The sequence below is a fragment of the Mastomys coucha genome, unplaced genomic scaffold (assembly GCF_008632895.1).
Source record: "Mastomys coucha isolate ucsf_1 unplaced genomic scaffold, UCSF_Mcou_1 pScaffold21, whole genome shotgun sequence".
Lineage (NCBI taxonomy): Eukaryota > Metazoa > Chordata > Mammalia > Rodentia > Muridae > Mastomys > Mastomys coucha.
Genome location: NW_022196904.1, coordinates 22,832,777 through 22,850,606, shown reverse-complemented (window position 1 = coordinate 22,850,606; position 17,830 = coordinate 22,832,777). Strand labels below are relative to the sequence as shown.

The following is a 17,830-nucleotide window of genomic DNA, read 5'->3' as shown; positions in this document are numbered from 1 at the left end:
CCTGGTACTTGGGGGAAAAAAAGGAGGAGGAGGAGAAGGAGGAGCCGGGCAGTGGTAGAGCACAGAGGCAGGCGGATTTCTGAGTTCGAAGCCAGCCTGGTCTACAGAGTGACTTCCAGGACAGCCAGGGATACACAGAGAAACCCTGTCTCGAAAAACCAAAAAAAAAAAAAAGAAAAAAAAAAAGAAGAAGGAGGAGGAGGAGGAGTAGAGAGATGGCTCAGTGGTTAAGAGAGCGCTGACTGCTCTTCCAGAGGTCCTGAGTTCAATTCCTGGTAGCCCACCATCTGTAATGGGATCTGATGCACTCTTCTGGTGTGTCTGAAGACAGTTATGGTGTACTCATATACATAAAATGGATAAATAAATCTTGAAAGAAAGGAAGGAGGAAAAGAAGAAAAGGAATCCTGTATAATATGCAGGGTTTTGTCTCATTTTATTACATATATGATACAAAAGTTTGAACAGCTCAGTGACTTACGTTGCCAGGTCAAGCTTCCTTGACCTGGTTGGCCATGACCTCGCCCAGTAGCATCGCTCTGTGTTAAATTCGGGTGGCATTGGTTAAACTCTAATCTCAGCTTCTCTAACTTCACAATTCATACATCTTCATGAAACCACTGTAGCCAGTGTGTCAGTCTCCTGACAGAAAATGGAGTCCTATTCACAGCACCACCGGTCCAAACATACCCAACTTCGTATGAGCTGGGTAGCCGAGCAGGGGTGGGCCTGGTCAGTACTCAGGTAAGAAAGGGTAAGGTTTGAACCCTGGGGGTCTCCTTCTGTTTGAACTCTTCTGATCTCAAACTTAAGTTTAGGATGGTATGCAGTAAGCATTCAGTAAGCGCTGATCAATGACTGGTTTGTCAAGTGAGTTGTACACATGACATTTGGAAGTCCTCACACCAGCTCAAATGCTGCTCTTCTCTCCATTTGGTAGATGAGGAGACTCAGGCTCAGAGAGGAACAGGTATTCACATGCACCCATATGGCCTGCAGGTAGCAGAATTTTCTCTGATTCCAAGTCGTTCTGACTCACGACATTCTAGATCTGAACACAAGGCTGGTCTCCAGCTGCTTCCTCAGAATCTTCCCAGGGCTGCCCAAGTGACCGTGGAAACCTCAGTCACTGCAGGCTGCAGTTTCTCCATGCTCCCATGCTTCCTGTTTCAGTAAAGGCCACATACGTTACTCTGTTGAGGTCAGGGAACTTGTAATCAGCCAGGGACTCCTTGTTCTCCCATCCACACCCTATCTGTCTGCGACACCTTCAGGCAGCCTGCAGCTGCTTCCCCCACTCCCATGCCTACTCCCTAGCACAGGCTGCCCGCCCATGGCTCCATATTTGGGGAAAGACATGCTCTCGTTCTGTAGCCCAGGCTAGCTTCAAAGCTGTGGTTTTCTACCTGAGATTGCCAGCCTGTTCCACCATGCCCAGCCTCTTCCAAATTATTGCAGGAGGCTACACATGTATATGTGCATGGTATACACACACAGACACACACACACAAAGCCCCCTACACATGCACACGTGAGTTCTCCCTCTCCCTCTCCCTTCCTCCCTCCCTCCTTTGTTTCTGCCTTTGTCCCGCTGTGATCTGTTCCCAGCATGGGGATCTGATCACCTCGGTTCTGTGTCCCTTATCTCCCTAGGTGAAAGGCAAGAGGCCTGTGTGTTCACTCCCTGTTAATCCCTCTAGGAGCCTTTTCCCACTGTGCCCTGCCACACACACACAGACAGGCTCTTTCTTAGACGTGCTAGGCAGTTGTACAACCTCAGGGCCTTTGTACGCCTATCCCTTCTTACTGAAACTGTCTTTGATTGCTCCATGGCTTAGTCCCTCCTTCCCTGCAAGCCTTTGGTCACTGTCCCCTGAGGTCTTACTGTCTAGAATTGAAAACTTGGCTGGTAAGTTCCAATCATTCACCACCATCTGCCATGTTGCTTTCTTTTCAGTACTATGTGTTGGGGTTTATTTGTTGTTTTTATTTCCCTTGAAACTTGAGTCCACATGTAGTGGGTCCACAGGCACAAGAACAGTGGTCAGCTGAGGGTGGGACACCCATCAGTGACACATCCACATGGATTGCAGGCACTATCCCCTAGCACCCAGGCTTGTGAGGAGGTCTGTCCTGCCTAAGTGGCTTTCCAGAGCAGTAACAATCACCCTAATGAAGAGTGAAGGGGTAGCCTCACTTAAAAAATAAAACAAGTTCAAAAAATAGGAGTGGAAGTGGGTAGGCGGCACAGCCACTAGCACTGCCGTCCAGTCTCCTGCAGCTAACAACACCACAGCGTTCCTCAGCCGTAGAACAAGAAAACACTACAAAAAGAAGCATCTATGACCAAAGCTGATGGCAGCACTAATCTATAGGCAACATCATGAATACTTAGAAGGCAATTTGACCGGCATATTATGTTCCATTTAGCAAAACCATTTTCCCACTAGGGCTTATGACCTTCCAAGCCATAGACTTTTGGCCATTCCTTCCTGAGGAGTGGACCTCAAATGCAATCAGAGAGTGGTTGACAAGACTGGGGAGAATGATTCAGAGAGTAAGAATGCTTGCTACAGAAGCCTGAGGACCCGAGTTCAACCCCACCCCCACCCCAGCACCCATATAAAAAGCCAAATGTGGCCATGCACATACTTGTACCCCACCAATGTGGAGGACAGGAACAGGATGATTGGGGCTTGCTGACTGCTGTTAGCAAGTTTAGTTCAGAAAGCTAGTCTGGCTCAAAAAGAGAGCCTGTGTCATGGGAATAAAGTGGGAAAGGCTAGCTCAGCACTCCCACTGTCCTCCCCTGAGGTCTTCACACTCGAAGACACGTAAAAGGAAGGAAAGGCTGGGTGACCTGCACACTGGCCGGGTCACTGGAGCACCAGTGACCACATCCTACCTGGCAGGTTGGTAGCATAGCAAAGGTAAGTGTTTTGGTGTCCCAAGAAGATTCACTAATGGCAGACTGAGGTCCTGGGGCTTCCAGGCAGTGTGAATTTATGTCTGACACTCACATGAAAACACTGAGGCTTCGTGCATGAGTGAAGCTGAAAGAAATGAGAAGTGAGGCCCGTTTGGCAGCCTGCTCCATGCTGGGAGGTCTGTGCCTCCAAGAACAGTGCCACCAAGTGGAAGCATGTGGCATGAGACCCCAGCACTGCAGCCACCACACTCCCCACTTACTGCCACACTCAGGGCATTGCGCAGGTCAGACACACTCATGGCTAAAACAGCAAGGGTGTCTATCATATTACACGTTTATCCTGAGTTTGACCAAGGGCTCTGCCCAACCCTCTTCTAGTCCTGGGGCCTCCAACTGCCTAGACAGCCTTCCATACCTAGAACATTACTAGGCTTGATGGTAGAATCTAAAAAGGCCCATGCAGTCTCACACTGGCAATTAAATGTTCACCCAGGCCTTAGTGAGGGAGGCTGAGGTAGGAAAAACAAAAGTCTAAGGACAACCTGGGCAGTGAGAGACCCTGCTTCAAAATTAAAAGTCACAGAGAAAGCTGGGGGCGTTGGGAGATGGCTCAGTCAGGAACATTTGTAAAAGTGTGAGGACCTGAGGTTTTATCTTCAGCATCCAACACAAAAGGCCAGGCTTGGCCATGTGGACCTCTCACTCCAGCACTGGACATGAGAGATGGATAACTCAGCAGGGTCCTCTGGCTACCATCCCAGCAAAAAAGCAGCAAGCTCCAGGCTCAGAGAAAGACCAGCCTCAAGGGAGTAATGCAGAGGTCCAGAAAGGACACTGATGCCTTCTGTGTACATGTACATACACACGTCTGGGGACACACACACACACATACCACATTCACACACACACTCCACCAGTGAGGAGTTGAAGATGTCATCCTGTGGTGAGAGCATTTGCATAAAACCCACCAGTGAGGGGCTGTGGTGTGGCTCAGTGGTAGACATTTGCTTAGCATGCACATAATCCTATGTTATATCCCTAGTGCCACAAAATCAATCAGTCAGTCAGTCAATCAATCAGTTAGCTAATACCCCAACCAAAAGGCCAGGCCTACTGATCTCACAGCTCGCACAGCTAACTACAGTGGGCTGAGAGGTGAAGACAGAAGCAGGAATGTTTGGAGAATGCCATCCATGACTACTGTACTCTCTGAACAGAGCGTTATATAAATTATTTCCTACCCAGAATCCAGGAGTCCAGACTGGGATCCTGGTAGCAACCTGGAAGGCAAGTGGCATTCACTAGTCCCTCTCAGAGGGGACTGATTGGACAAGGGTCTTCAGAGCCCGCCTCTGAGCCAAACAGATGAGACTCATCCCACCCACTGCCCACAGGTGATGACCAACGGCTGGGAGACAGTGGATATGACCCTGCGGCGGAACGGGCTCGGGCAGCTGGGCTTCCATGTGAAGTACGATGGCACAGTGGCTGAAGTGGAGGACTATGGGTTTGCCTGGCAGGCTGGCCTCCGGCAAGGCAGCCGACTGGTAGAGATCTGCAAGGTGGCTGTGGTGACACTAAGCCATGACCAGATGATCGACCTGCTGCGCACCTCCGTCACTGTGAAGGTGGTCATCATACCACCGTTTGAAGACGGCACTCCCCGGAGGTAAGAGCATCACTCTGAGAGGGGCCAAGATTGGCAGCTTCCAGATAGCTGCAAAGGGTGCCCCAAGACCTCGGCGAAGGAACCTTATAAGTAAGTCAGTGGATCTCAACCTTCCTAATGCCGCGACCCTTTAATACAGTTCCTCATGCTGTGGTGAGCTCCAACCATGAAAGTATTTCTGTTGCTACTTCATAACTGTAAGTTTGCTGCTGTTATAAACTATAATGTAATATCTGTGCTTTCCGATGGTCTTTAAATGACCCCTGGGAAACAGGTTCCAGGTTGAGAACCACTTTGATAAGCCCTGTTTCAGAGGGCTAATGACAGTGGGAATGGAGTAATGAAAGTCTTGTGGAAACTGGTTCCCAGTATAAGTCCCATGTGTGCCCCTCCCCAGCATCCATGGGTGTGTTAGTAGTCACATTCTCTAGATGGCGCACAAAGCACGAAAGCAGCAGGGCACAGGGACATTTATTAGGCTCCCTGGTATATGCAGGCTCTGTTTGCAGTGCTAGGCATTAGAACAGTGGACAGGGCAGAGTAAGCCCTTTTGTGTCCTACAGAGAGAGAGACTGACCCGGAAGTACATACACAAGGTCTGGGGGTGTGGACTTGGGGTCCCAGCACTTGAGAGGTAGAGGCAGGGGGGTCATTCAAGGCCAGGCCCCTCTGTGTTGTATCAAGTTCACGGACAGCCTCAGCTACATGAGACCGTGTCAGAAACAACAGCCACAGAACAAACAAGAACCAAACCAACCTAACCAGGCCGACCCATTACAGAAGCTCTGCTTCTGGCCAGCAGAGGCTGCTGCTCTGGCTGTGCGTGCGTGCGTGCGTGCGTGCGTGCGTGCGTGCGTGCGTGCGTGCGCAGGTGCCCTTGACACGGGAAGAGGGCGTCATGTCCCTTGGAGCTGGAGTTACAGATGTTTGTGAACCACCTAACCCCGTGCTGGGATCCGAACTCTGCTCTGCATAATTAAGCAGCAAATGCACCCTAACCACTGAACTGTCACCCCAGCACTCTACTGTGTTATTTACAAAAACAAGTGCAAGTCCTCTATTTACTCTATACAGACGCCCCTCCCCAACCTTGCAGTTGGTTTAATAAACCTGTGAGGATCTCAAAGACGCCAAGTACCCGAATAATATATGGCCCAGACTCTAAGCCTTCACATTTGGAAGGTTCCATCAGGGCTGGATGTCGTAGTGCTACCTTGAATCCCAGCACTCAGGAAGCAGATGCAGGGAGGTCTCCGTGAGTTCAAGGCCAGCCTGGTCTACAGAGGGCCAGGGCTGCAGAGTAAGCTTCTCCCACAAACACCAAAAAGAAAAAAAGAGAAAGAAGCAGTAGCATGTGGGGTGATACATGGCTATTACTCCAGCTCTCAAGACGCTGAGAAAAAGAGTGGGGCAGTCAGTGGCTTTGATTGGCTTTGAGGCCAGCTCCACAGGAGGGAATCCTCCCTGGCTTGGAAGGCCAGAGGCCCCACTGGAGAACGCTACTGCTGTTGTTTGCTAAGTGGGCATGGTGTACCTGTCAAAATGTCTGCTGAATGACCCCACTGGTGCCTGTGGGTAGTGGCGCTGTCAGCTTTGGTCGCAGAAGCCTCTTTCTACAGAGGACAGTAGCGACCGCAGGCACTAGTCACAGTACAGAGGATACTTAGGGATCCTCTCCAAGGCTCAGGGAGCAGACAGCGTGTGAGAGCTGGAGGAGGGTGGGGAGAGAGTGGTGTGGCATGCCGACTTCTGGGTATGACACAGATACTGCTTGCTTTGGTTGATTGGTTGCTTTAGGTTTTTGGCTTGGTTTGGTTTTCTTTTTCTTTTTCTTTTTTCTTTTTTAAATGTATTTATTTATTATATGTAAGTACACTGTAGCTGTCTTCAGACACTCCAGAAGAGGGCACCAGATCTCATTACAGATGGTTGTGAGCCACCATGTGGTTGCTGGGATTTGAACTCATGACCTTTGGAAGAGCAATCAGTGCTCTTAACCGCTGAGCCATCTCTCTAGCCCCCTGGTTTGATTTTCTTTAAGAATGGGTCTCACTATATAGCCTTGCTGGCCTGGAATTCTGTATAGACCAAATTGGCCTTGAACTCAGATTCACCTGCCCCTGTCCCCCTAGTGCTCTTTAATATTTAAAGACATGTGCCACCAGTCTGGCTCAGTTTCTAGCTGTTGCAGCTGTGTGAGCATGAACAAGTCACACAGTATATGGAAGGCCATATACTGGAACTAAGGGTATGGCTCAATTGGTAGAGTGCTCATATGACATGCAGAAGGCCCTGGGTTCAATTTCCCCAGCATGGCACCTGCAAATCCCAGCACTCTGGAAACGGAGGCCAGAGGACCCAGAATTCAAAGTCTTGAGCTTAGTTGCTGTCATTTTCAGTCAATCTCCCACCACAAGTGACACAGCTCTGGACTGGGTCTCCCCTGCATAGCAACGCCTGCAAAAATAGATCTTTATACTCCCCTATTGTAAAATATAATGCACTGGCAGCAGCATGCGGATGTAAGGGGTGCCTGGGGGGCCCATGCCAAGGTGTCCCCCTGAGAAATCGAGTCATGCAATAGACCTAGTATAAAGAAGGTTTACTGAGGTGGGGGAGCCTGAAGAAGTAGTAGAGGCAGACGGACAGCAGCAGAGCTATGAGGACAGAGAAGGGGACACCGACACAGACAAGAAGGAGTGGGGAGAGGGAGGGAGAGAGGGAGGAAGGGGGGGGAGAAAGAGAAATATCAGTTGGGAACACATGGGAACAGAGAGAGAGGTGGGGGAGTGGGGGAGCAAGCAGTCCTTTTTATACACTGCTGCACCTAGATCACACCTGGCTGCGGCAGGTGATGACATAAGCCGCCACTAGGTCCCTGGTAGGAGCATAGCAAAGTCCCCACCCCTATAATTTCAGAAGTGCCTCCCAGGTTGCTCTCACTGCTCTGATAGGAACTGCTTAAAGCCTGTGACAATCCTACACTAGTCACTTTGTCTAGGGTGAGAGGCGTTTCTGATTGGTTGGGTGTGGGTCACATGTTCATCCCCAGCATCTAGGGGTGAGATCTGCCTGGCTCAGAGCACATAGCAATTCTCAGGATACGTGGCCCTCCTCCACCTCTGCCAGCCTGGACTATCTGGTGGCTCTGTCAGAAGGTCGTGTCCCTATTGTTCCCTATCTGGTGCCTGGGGGTTCCTGATCCCCAAAACAACCATAAGGAACACTGAACATCAGCTCTACCATACTACTGCAGAAAGGTACCCTGAATAGGGCCTGGGACAGGAACACGTCCTCAGGTCCGGTGACATGGCTCTTTAGCAGCCATGCCTGAGTGTCTCAGGCCAAAGGAACATCGGAATGAGGTCCTCTGGACCTGCCTCTCAGAGCTTAGCTCTTGTGATCTAAGAGCTGGATTTTTTATCCTAAGCTCAGCCTTTTGTAAGCTCAGGATCTCTCCCGTGCTGTGTAGCACACTGTGTGGCAGAGGTAGCAGAACTGCCAGCACAGCTTGGGTTGCTATGCCCCAGGCTGGATCTCTGCACTATGGTGCGTGTGCCAGCCAGACACGGGCTTGCATCTATTTCCAGGGTTCTGGATTTCATGTGCTTTTCTTTTCTTTTTTTTTTTTTAAAACCACCTTGCAAAGTAGGTCACCTGCTTCTCTTCTAGAAGCATTTGAGATTCTAGGGAACAAGGCAGAGACTGTCCTTTGATTTTTTGAGGGCATTTGTTCTTCCGGCCCAAAGTACTGCTCGGGGTATTGGGAGGTTCTGGTTTGTTGAAAACACTGACTGACTAGAGGCCTGGGCCAGAGAAAAGGGAGGGGACGAAGAGAAACCAAGACCTAGAGGAAAAAGGAGATTCAGGTCTAGCAGCTCCATGTAAGCTTCAGGCCCTAATCTGAAAGATGCCACCCAGGCTTTAAAATGAATCACCTCAGTTTGGAGTTAGCCCACTGTTAACCAGACAGCCGGTCCCTCTCAAGTTGATGGCCTGTGCGCTAGCCGGCCCAGACCTTATAAGTAATAAACTTGTTTTTCCAGGGGGTGGCCAGAGACCTATGATATGAATACCTCGGAACCGAAGACGGAGTCGGAAACCACCACCCCTGGGGGCCGACCCCCCTACCGCAGCAATGCTCCCTGGCAGTGGAGCGGGCCTGCCTCCCACAACTCTCTGCCGACCACCAAGTGGACCACCCCTGCCACTCCTGGCCATGTCCAGTCCCTGAGCCGACTCCCTAAGCAGACACCCGTGGTGCCCTTCCGTGAGTCCCAGCCACTGCACAGCAAGAGGTAAGGACCCCCAGGACACCACTGCTATCCAGTGTCCCAACAGCCAGCAAGCCATCCCTCACCCTTCACTCCTCTCTCTCTCTCTCTCTCTCTCTCTCTCTCTCTCTCTCTCTCTCTCTCTCTCTCTCTCCCACCATTGCTCTTCCTCCTCCTTCATTCATTTTCCTTTTTTCTCTGTTTTTCTTTTTTTCTATTTTGGATTTTTTTTTTAAAGATTTATTTATTTTATATATGTGAGTACATTGTTGCTGTCTTCAGACACAGCAGAAGAGGGCATCAGATCCTATTACAAATGGTTGTGAGCCACCTTGTAGGTGCTGGGAATTGAACCCAGGACCTCTGGAAGAGTACCACTGAGCCATCTCTCCAGCTCTCTTTTTTAGATTTTTGAGACAAAACTTGTCTGTGTAGCTCTGGCTGTCCTGGAACTCAGAGATTGGCCTGACTCTGCCTCCAGAGTGTTGGGATTAAAGGCATGCATCATGCCTGGCCATTTTCCTTTCTTACCCTTCTGTCTCTATCTGTCTCCATCTGCTCTCCCCATCATTCCTTCCTTCTCTCTCCATTCCTGGGTTGGCCCAAGGGCCTCAGGACAGGTACAAAAAGCTCTCTATATGGGGGAAAAAAAGGTTTTTTTCCAAGGTCAGTAATAGAACCTGCAGGACTGGCTTCTTGGGCTGGTAGTCACCTCAGGGACTTTGATACTGGGATTTAGTTTATACTATCTTGTGTTTAAGGATACTGAGAGTTGAACCTCAGGCCTTTGGCATGCTTGGCAAATGCTCTCCCCCTGAGTACATCCTCAGCTCATCTCCTTTCTTTAGAACAGGATCTCACTATGTCATTCAGACTATCCTTAAACGGAAGAGCCTCCTGCTCTAGACCTCTCAGTAGCCTGGATTATAGGCCTGGACCATCAGGCCCAGCTGAGATACTCACTTGGCTGCATTAGATATTAAGAAGTGAAGCATGCCAGGCGTGCAGCCCTCAGCCTTGCCCCCATTCTACAAACAAAAAGAAAAAGTATAAAAATAGACGGTCAGGCAAGGCGGCGCACACCTTTAATCCCAGCACTTGGGAGGCAGAGGCAGCTGGATCTCTGTAGTAAGAATGTTGGAATTTTGGTCTCTTTAAAAAAAAAAACACTATTGGGGGCTGGTGAGATGGCTCAGTGGGTAAGACCACCGACTGCTCTTCCAAAGGTCCTGAGTTCAAATCCCAGCAACCACTTGTTGGCTCACAACCACCCATAATGAGATCTGATGCCCTCTCCCGGCACATCTGAGATAAGCTACAGTGTACTTATATATAAAAATAAGTAAATCTTAAAAAAAAACACTATTATAAAACTATGTTTTTGTTTTATTCCCAGATGTGGGATACAGGGCTGCTTCACTGTCCATGGCAGCTGACTGTGATTTGCCTCATGTTGTAGCAGGAGTGTGATTTTCACCAGCAGCAGACAGTTTCTGTGGTTGTGGGATATTTGGAATCCTGGGAACTATCCAGGGGTATATAAGCCCCGAGTGGTCGCTGGTTGGTAGTCGCAGTTTGTTGAGTAGCTTTGTGCTAAGAAGAGACATCAGAAAGAAGGAGTCATATATCCTGATGGTGAAGATCACACTTGGCTATGATCAGCAGGAAGCGGTCCAAGGACCACCCCCTCTCAGGCCCCCAACTTTATTAAGGGGTCTCTTTTCTTTCTTCTTCTTTATCCTTTTTTCTCTCTCTTATCTAGTGTTAGGGGGCTGAAAGGGTGGGAGAAAGGGATGGAAGAAAGAAGAACCCACAAAGTAACAAAAGCCAGGCTACAGATCTCAGCCAGTTCAATGCCAGCCTTGTCTAGGCAGTGAGTTCCCGGCCGGCTAGAGCTACATAGTGAGACTCAGTCTCAAAAATAAATAAGTAAGGGAGCTGGAAAGATGGCTCCGCGCTTAAAAGCCAAGAAGCTGGGCTCAGTTCCCGGCACCCACAGGGCGGCTCACAATCATTATAACTCCAAGGGATCTGACGCCCTCTGTGGGCACCAGGCACCCATGCAGTTACAAATATGCATACAGGCAAAGTAGTCATACACAAATAAAAGTAAATATATCTAAAAAAATCTAATTAAAAAAATATGCATGCTGGGCAGCTCTTGGGAGGCAGAGGCAGGCGGATTTCTGAGATCAAGGCCAACCTGGTCTATAGAATGAATTTCAGGACAGCAGGGCTACACAGAGAAACCCTGTCTTGAAAAACGAAGTGTGTGTGTGTGTGTGTGTGTGTGTGTGTGTGTGTGTGTGTGTGTGTAAATTTTCCTGAAATGAAGGGGCAGAGGAACAGCTTTGTTCCCAGAAAAGGGAAGAGAATTGTCCCCAGGAGCCCCTGTTCTGGCTGCAAAACTGGGTACAGAGCACAGAGAAAGAGGACAGGACCCTCCTGTCTTCCCTCTTCTTGCATGTAGATCCAAGGGGTGGATAGCTTCCAGAACTTGACTGGACTTGAGGGGCTGTTGTATGCTGCCACCTCCTCCTCCTCCTCCTCCTCCTCCTCCTCCTCCTCCTCCTCCTCCTCTTCTCCTCCTCTCCTCTTCTTCTCCTCCTCCTCCTCCTCCTCTTCTTCTTCCTCCTCCTCCTCCTCAGGGATGCCTCCTTACCCTGCCTCTGTCCCCTCTCCTGTGTCTTTCCAGGCCTGTCAGCTTCCCAGAAACACCTTTTGCAGCGTCACCAGCAGGGGCCGACAGAGTCCCTCCCTACCGACAGCCTTCTGGGAGCTTCTCCACCCCAGGCTCTTCCACCTACGCAAGATACAAGCCTTCTCCTGAAAGGTCAGAGTTTCCCCTTGCTTTTGAAATGACATCATCTGGTGATTGCCGCTGCAGGTTTCTATTCCTAGGAAAGGCACCTCACTATCTCAATCCACCATGTCGTGGGGTTTATGGACCCCCCCCAAAAAAATAAAGGTCAGAAAATGACCACTAGAGTATTGGCAATGTCCCCTTAAAATTTAGAACAAAGAAACAGAACAACAAAAATCAGAGCTAAGCTGATCTGGTAGAACTTGTTGTTGGCTCTTGTTTTTGTTTGTTTGTTTGTTGTTTGTTTTTTGGTTTTTGGTGGTTTTTTTTTTTTTTCTTTTTGAGCAAAGCCATCCTCTCCCCAGCATCCCATTCATCTGTCTCTAGTTCCCACACACTAAAACCAAGCCATCAGTATTATCCAGGTCACATGGTCTTTCCAATTCCATCCCTCCCCCTTAGAGCCAACTCCAACCTGGCAGCATAAGCCATCTCCCCTAAATCTCCATGGCTCTCCAGTGCCTTTGGAACAAACCCAGGCTGGACAGTATGCCATTCAAGGCCACCTGAATGTGATTCCAGGACCAGGTATCCCAGGTCCTCCTGAGTCCCTGTATTAGTGGAATTCCCACCCTGTCCCTGTCCTCCAGGCAGAGCTGTGAGCCTCATCCTGAACCCCTCCTGCCCCTTTCTTTCCCATCCCTGTGCTCAGTCTGCTCAGCCTCCCAGACTCTGACCCATGCCTGCTCTGGCATGGCTGGTCCTCAGATCTGCCCATCGCTGTCCCTGACCAAGGACCCTGGAATGCCATACACCAGCCCGTTGGCCACCTCCTTTCAGGTTTCTAGGTAGTCTGTTCGAGTGTCCCAGCCTTTTCCTCACTGAAAACCCCTCAGGAGAGGCCAGCCTCCTAACCTGAGCTGTGCTTATCCTGGAAGCCTGGCCCAAGGAAGGGAGAGACCAACTCTGCCCTCCTGCTCCCTCTGTGGTCCCTGGCGTGACTGTGGCCACAAGCAGCCTGCCTTCTCTAAGCCAAGTTAAGAGAGATAAAAAAGAGAAAGTGGGAGAAAGAGGAGGCAGGACACATAAAGACAGACAAAGACCAGCCGCGGGGACATGCCACCTATGATAGAGAGAAGCTAGCCACTTGGGCATAGCACATATCCATATGCACACGTGAAGAGAGCATGAGTTTGCTCCAATATTGGCAACTTGCTGGTTTGTTCCATGTCTCCATCACAGGGTACTAGGGCTGACAGAAGGCAAATTTTTGGTCTGTAAGTGATGATAAGAAGGAGCAAAGCCACTTGCTTCTAGCCCAGGGACTAGTCCAACAAACCTGAGGTTCTTACCCAAGGAAGACTGATCCAAGTATACACTCCTGGGCCTAACCCTGAGTTTCTGTTCTCGCTGGTAGACAGTGTCCTGAGAGCCCCACTCTGCGCCATGTTGGATGCTAAGCCCCTGTTAGAAAATCAAGGGGGTCAGGAAGCCCCTGTTTTACCTTCTAGAGGCCACTGTGCAGCCCTTGTTAGCACACGGACACCCAAGAGCTTCCAGTGTGTAAAGTACTGAGAGGAATGTCTGGCCTACTTAGTTGCCAGGGCTCCTGTTGTTCCCCCTTGCTTGTGCTAGAGAGAGACCCCACAAGCCACATGGCTGAGGAGCACATCAACAGAAGAGGGGAGCACAGCCCCAGCCAGGAGGACCGTGCCAGGAAGAAAGCATTGATGGGAGTTTGTAACAGAGGAAGGAGCATGAATGAGCAGAATGGCTGGATGAAAGAGAGGCAAAGAAGATTCCAGAATGTGTAGCTTGCTGGGACAACACCTGGGCCTCAGTAAGGACTGAGACTCCAAATGACAGCACCTGGCTGGTACCAGATGTGACAGTACTGGGCCTGGTGTCACAGGCTTGCAATTCCAGCCACTCTCCACTGTAAGACAGAAAAGGAAAAAAAAAAAAAACAAAGATACAGCTTAAGAGGCAAAAGCAGGAGGGTCAAAAGGTCACAGCTAACCTGGGATACAGAGTAAGTCCAAGGCCAGCCTGGACAATTTAGTGAGACCACATCTCAAAAATAAAAGTAAGGGAGCAGTTAAGGCACTGGCTGCTCCCGCAGAGGACCCAGGCTCAGTTCCTGGTACCCACACAGCAGCTCGCAAGTGTCTGTAACTCCAGTTCCAGGGGATCTGATCCCTTTTCTGACTTCCATAGGCACCAGACACATGTATGGTGTAAATATGTACATGCAGGCAAACATTCACTCATAAAATAAAGTTTAAGGGTTTTTGTTGTTTTAGTTTGGGTTGTTTTGGGGTTTTTTTTGTTTTGGTTTTTTTGTTTTTTGTTTTTTAAGAAAAGGTGCAGCTAATTGATAAAGTTGGTTAACCATCTACCCAAATAAAAATACTTGGGGAGTTTCTGGGCTTGGGCCATTATAAATATTCAAGCTGTGAACATGTAACATGTATGTTCAAGCATACACGTTTCTGCGTAGAAATTTGTTTCCATTTGTCTGGGATCGATGCCCAGTACAGTTGCTTGCCATGTGGTAAGTCCGTTTCCTGTTCCCATCCGCAGCATATGCGTACTGCAGTTTCTGCACGGTCTCACTGCCATGTGGCATTGCCACTGTTTTTTTTTTTTTCCATGTTCACTGTTCTGATGGGTGCATGGTGCTGTCTCATTGTCGCTGTAATTTGCATTGCTCTGAGGGCCAACCATGCCGAGCATCTTGTGTGCTGATCTGCCAGATATGTATCCTCTCCAGTGATGTGTTTGTCTTCTGCCCAGTTTCTACTTCACTCAGTGCTCCGCAGTGTTCAAGAGCCCTTTGTATGAGCGGCCTTCGGTTGTTCTTTTCATCTTCTTCATAAGGGTCTTTCTCAAAACAAAACATTTTTTGATCTCTTAACTGTCATTCTTTCTCCTAATATAAATCAAACATTTTACTGTTAGGCATTTTAAGTCCTTGATTTTCTTACCTATCTCCCCTTCATAGTGGAAACTGAGCCAAGACCTCTCAAATGCTATACAAGTGCTCTACCCCTGAGCCACACCCCTGTCCCCTCCCTGGTGGATTCTAGGCAAGGCTCTACCTCTGAGCCACACCCCCAGCCCCTCACTAGGCGATTCTAGACAGGTCTCTACCACTGAGCCACCCCGCAGCCCCTCACTGGGGGATTCTAGGAAAGGGTCTCCACTGATGAGCTGCATCTCTAGCCCTTTTCTTTTTTTACTTTTTATTTTATTTTTGATACAATGCTTCATTAACATTGAAACATTGTATCCCAGGCAGACAGAGCTTTACATTGAGATCCTCCTGCCTTAGTCACACACACACACACACACACACACACACAAACTTGTGTGGATGCCACTGTACTCAGTGTCCTTGATTGTTTTGGCTTTTGTTTAGGTGAGAGGTCTAGGTCAGGTTTCCTCTTTTGCCAAGAATGTCTGATTGTTCCAGCAATTGAGCTGAGCACCAGCACCTGCTTCTCCACCGCTTCATCCCACCGTAAACATGCCGGCCTCACCAGGACTGACTGTATCACTTTAATACTAAGCCAAAGGAGCCCCTTCTTCCCTGAAGCTGCTTCCTGTCAGAACCCGAGGGCAGTGATGGTTAAGAGCTGAGTGGCTTAGGGTCTGAGTGTGCTGGGAACACCTGGCCAAGCAGTGGCCGCTAGAGACACTGCTCACAGTCGTGAGCTGGTGGGGGAGGGGTCAGCCTCCCCGGGACTTTCTCCTTGATTCTAGCTCTTCCAAGCCCACACCTCTCTTGTTGGGGTTCTAGTGCCTGGTCTTTGTGATTCATGACTCTGCATTTCCATTTCTCCCTGACTTTGAGCTTGGCCAGGTGTTCTCAGCACACTCAGACCCTAAGCCACCCAGATTTATGGATATGAATAGGAAAGCCAGCCTTTCTCCTTTGCGTTTGCTACTTAAAAATAAGTGGAGGGACAGGACACATCTGTATGCATCTTTTTTTCCAAGTTCTCTGGTCTGTGCCATCAGTCTTATGCCTGATATAGGCGCCCTACTGCAGCTTCATGACATAAATTGGTTATCCCCATTTTGTAGAAGTGTAACTGGGGCTCAGCAGAGTGAATCCCCTTGGCTAACATGTCTATGCCAGGAAGCAGTCTGGACAGGAGTCAAGCCTTAGAGTAGCTGGGGGTGGCCCAGATCATCACCATGTAGGTGATCTGGAGACACTGCTCACAGTCACACCCGTGGCTGGTGGGGGAGGGGTCAGCCTCCCCGGGACTTTCTCCTTGATTCTAGCTCTTCCAAGCCCACACCTCTCTTGTTGGGGTCCCAGTGCCTGGTCTTTGCGATTCACAGCTCTGCATTTCCATTTCTCCCTGACTTTGAGTTTGGCCAGGTGTTCCCAGAACACTCAGATCCTAAGCCACTCAGATCTAACCATCACTGCCCTCAGGTTCTGACAGGAAGCAGCTTCAGGGAAGAAGGGGTTCCTTTGGCTTAGTATTAAAGTGATAGTCAGTCCTGGTGAGGCGGGCATGTTTACGGTGGGATAAAGCTGGTGCTCAGGTCACTTGTCTTCTTATTCATATCCATATCCCCATCCCCTCACCTTAGGGGTTCAGGGAACCCATCACGTAGCCAAGGGCACTCCTGAGCTCCTGGCTCAACCCTCTGAGTGCTGAGATTATAGGTGCACAGTGCCACACAGCCATATATGGTGCTAGGGATCGAGTCGGAGGCTTTGTATATGCTCACAAGCACCATGCTTACTGAAGTGCACCCCAACCCTGAAAACTTTTTTTTTTTTAGAACAGTTCATTTGTTTGTCTGTTTGTTTGGGTTTTGGGGGTTTTCATGGTTGGTTTTGTTGTTGTTGTTGTTGTTGTTTTGTGGGGAGGGGGTTGTTTGTTTTAAAGATAGGGTTTCTCCATGTAGACCAGGCTGGCCTGGAACCCACAGAGATCTACCTGCCTCTGTCTTCCAAGTATTGGGATTAAAGGCATGCACCACCACCATCAAGCTACTAGTTTTTTTGTTTTGTTTTGTTTTTGTTTTTGTTTTTGTTTTTTAAAGGCGTGCGCCACCACCGCCCGGCTTTTTTTTTTTTTTTAAGATTTATTTATTTATTATATGTAAGTACACTGTAGCTGTTTTCAGACGCACCAGAAGAGAGCATCAGAACTCATTACGGGTGGTTGTGAGCCACCATGTGGTTGCTGGGATTTGAACTCATGACCTTCTGAAGAGCAGCCGGTGCTCTTACCCGCTGAGCCATCTCACCAGCCCTTTCCACTCTAGTTTTTGTTTTAAAAAGGGAAGAACTTGCCATTGCAAGTCCCAGGCTAGCCACAGCTGCATACTGAGTCCCTCCCTCTCTTTTATTTATAAAAGAAAGTAGTAGTAGAAGGAGGAGGAGGATAGAAGAAAAAACCAACAGAAGGGTTTTTTTGGGCAGAAGATTGCTCAGCGGTTAAGAGCACTGACTACTTTTGCAGAGAGCCATGGCTCAGTTCCCCACAGGCACTTAGTGGCTCACAACCATCTGCAACTCCAGTTCCAAGGGACCCACCACCCTCTTCTGACCTCCACAGGCACTGACCTCAAAAGGGCCACATACATACATTTAGGCAAAGCACTTACCCACATAAAAATAAATCTTTAGGGGCTGGAGAGATGGCTCAGTAGTGGCAGTGAGTGTTCTGGCTTGGTGGTCGGCACTCTCCATTCTGCCCCAGCCAGTCCCTGCTTCTATCACTTGTTTCCTCCAGGGCTCAGGGCTTGACACTGACCTTGTGGGAAACTGAATAAATGGGTTATTGCTTCTGTGTCCAGCCATGGTAAAGCATGTTTCCCTAGGCAGCTGGCCATGTGTGAGGGCAGCCAGGGAGGTCAAGGTTGGTTGGAGTCAAGGCTGCTTTGATAAAGCCTCTTAAACCACCTCAAACTGGACCCTCAGTCAAACAAGTTAAGAATGGACTCTTAAGCTGGGCCATGGTGTCATATGCCTTTAATCTCCGCACTGTGGAGTCAGAGGCAAGCGGATCTCTGACTTGGAGGCTGGCCTGGTCTACAGAGTGAGTTCCAAAACAGCCAGGGCTACACAGAGAAACCCTGTCACAAAAGAACTCAGTTCAACCCTAGTACCAAAGCCTTAAAAA

At 49.2% G+C, this 17,830-nt stretch overlaps 1 protein-coding gene across 6 annotated transcripts in view; it reads left to right on the top strand.

Moving 5' to 3' along the window:
- Sipa1l3 (signal induced proliferation associated 1 like 3) overlaps window positions 1-17,830 on the top strand; it is a 209,987-nt gene that overhangs the window by 150,043 nt on the left and 42,114 nt on the right. For all 6 annotated transcript variants that reach the window (XM_031386009.1, XM_031386003.1, XM_031386005.1 and 3 more), the window contains 3 exons: window positions 4,324-4,598; window positions 8,645-8,896; window positions 11,568-11,705. In XM_031386009.1, coding sequence (XP_031241869.1) covers window positions 4,324-4,598; window positions 8,645-8,896; window positions 11,568-11,705 — 665 coding nt within the window. The remainder of the gene's footprint in view (window positions 1-4,323; window positions 4,599-8,644; window positions 8,897-11,567; window positions 11,706-17,830) is intronic.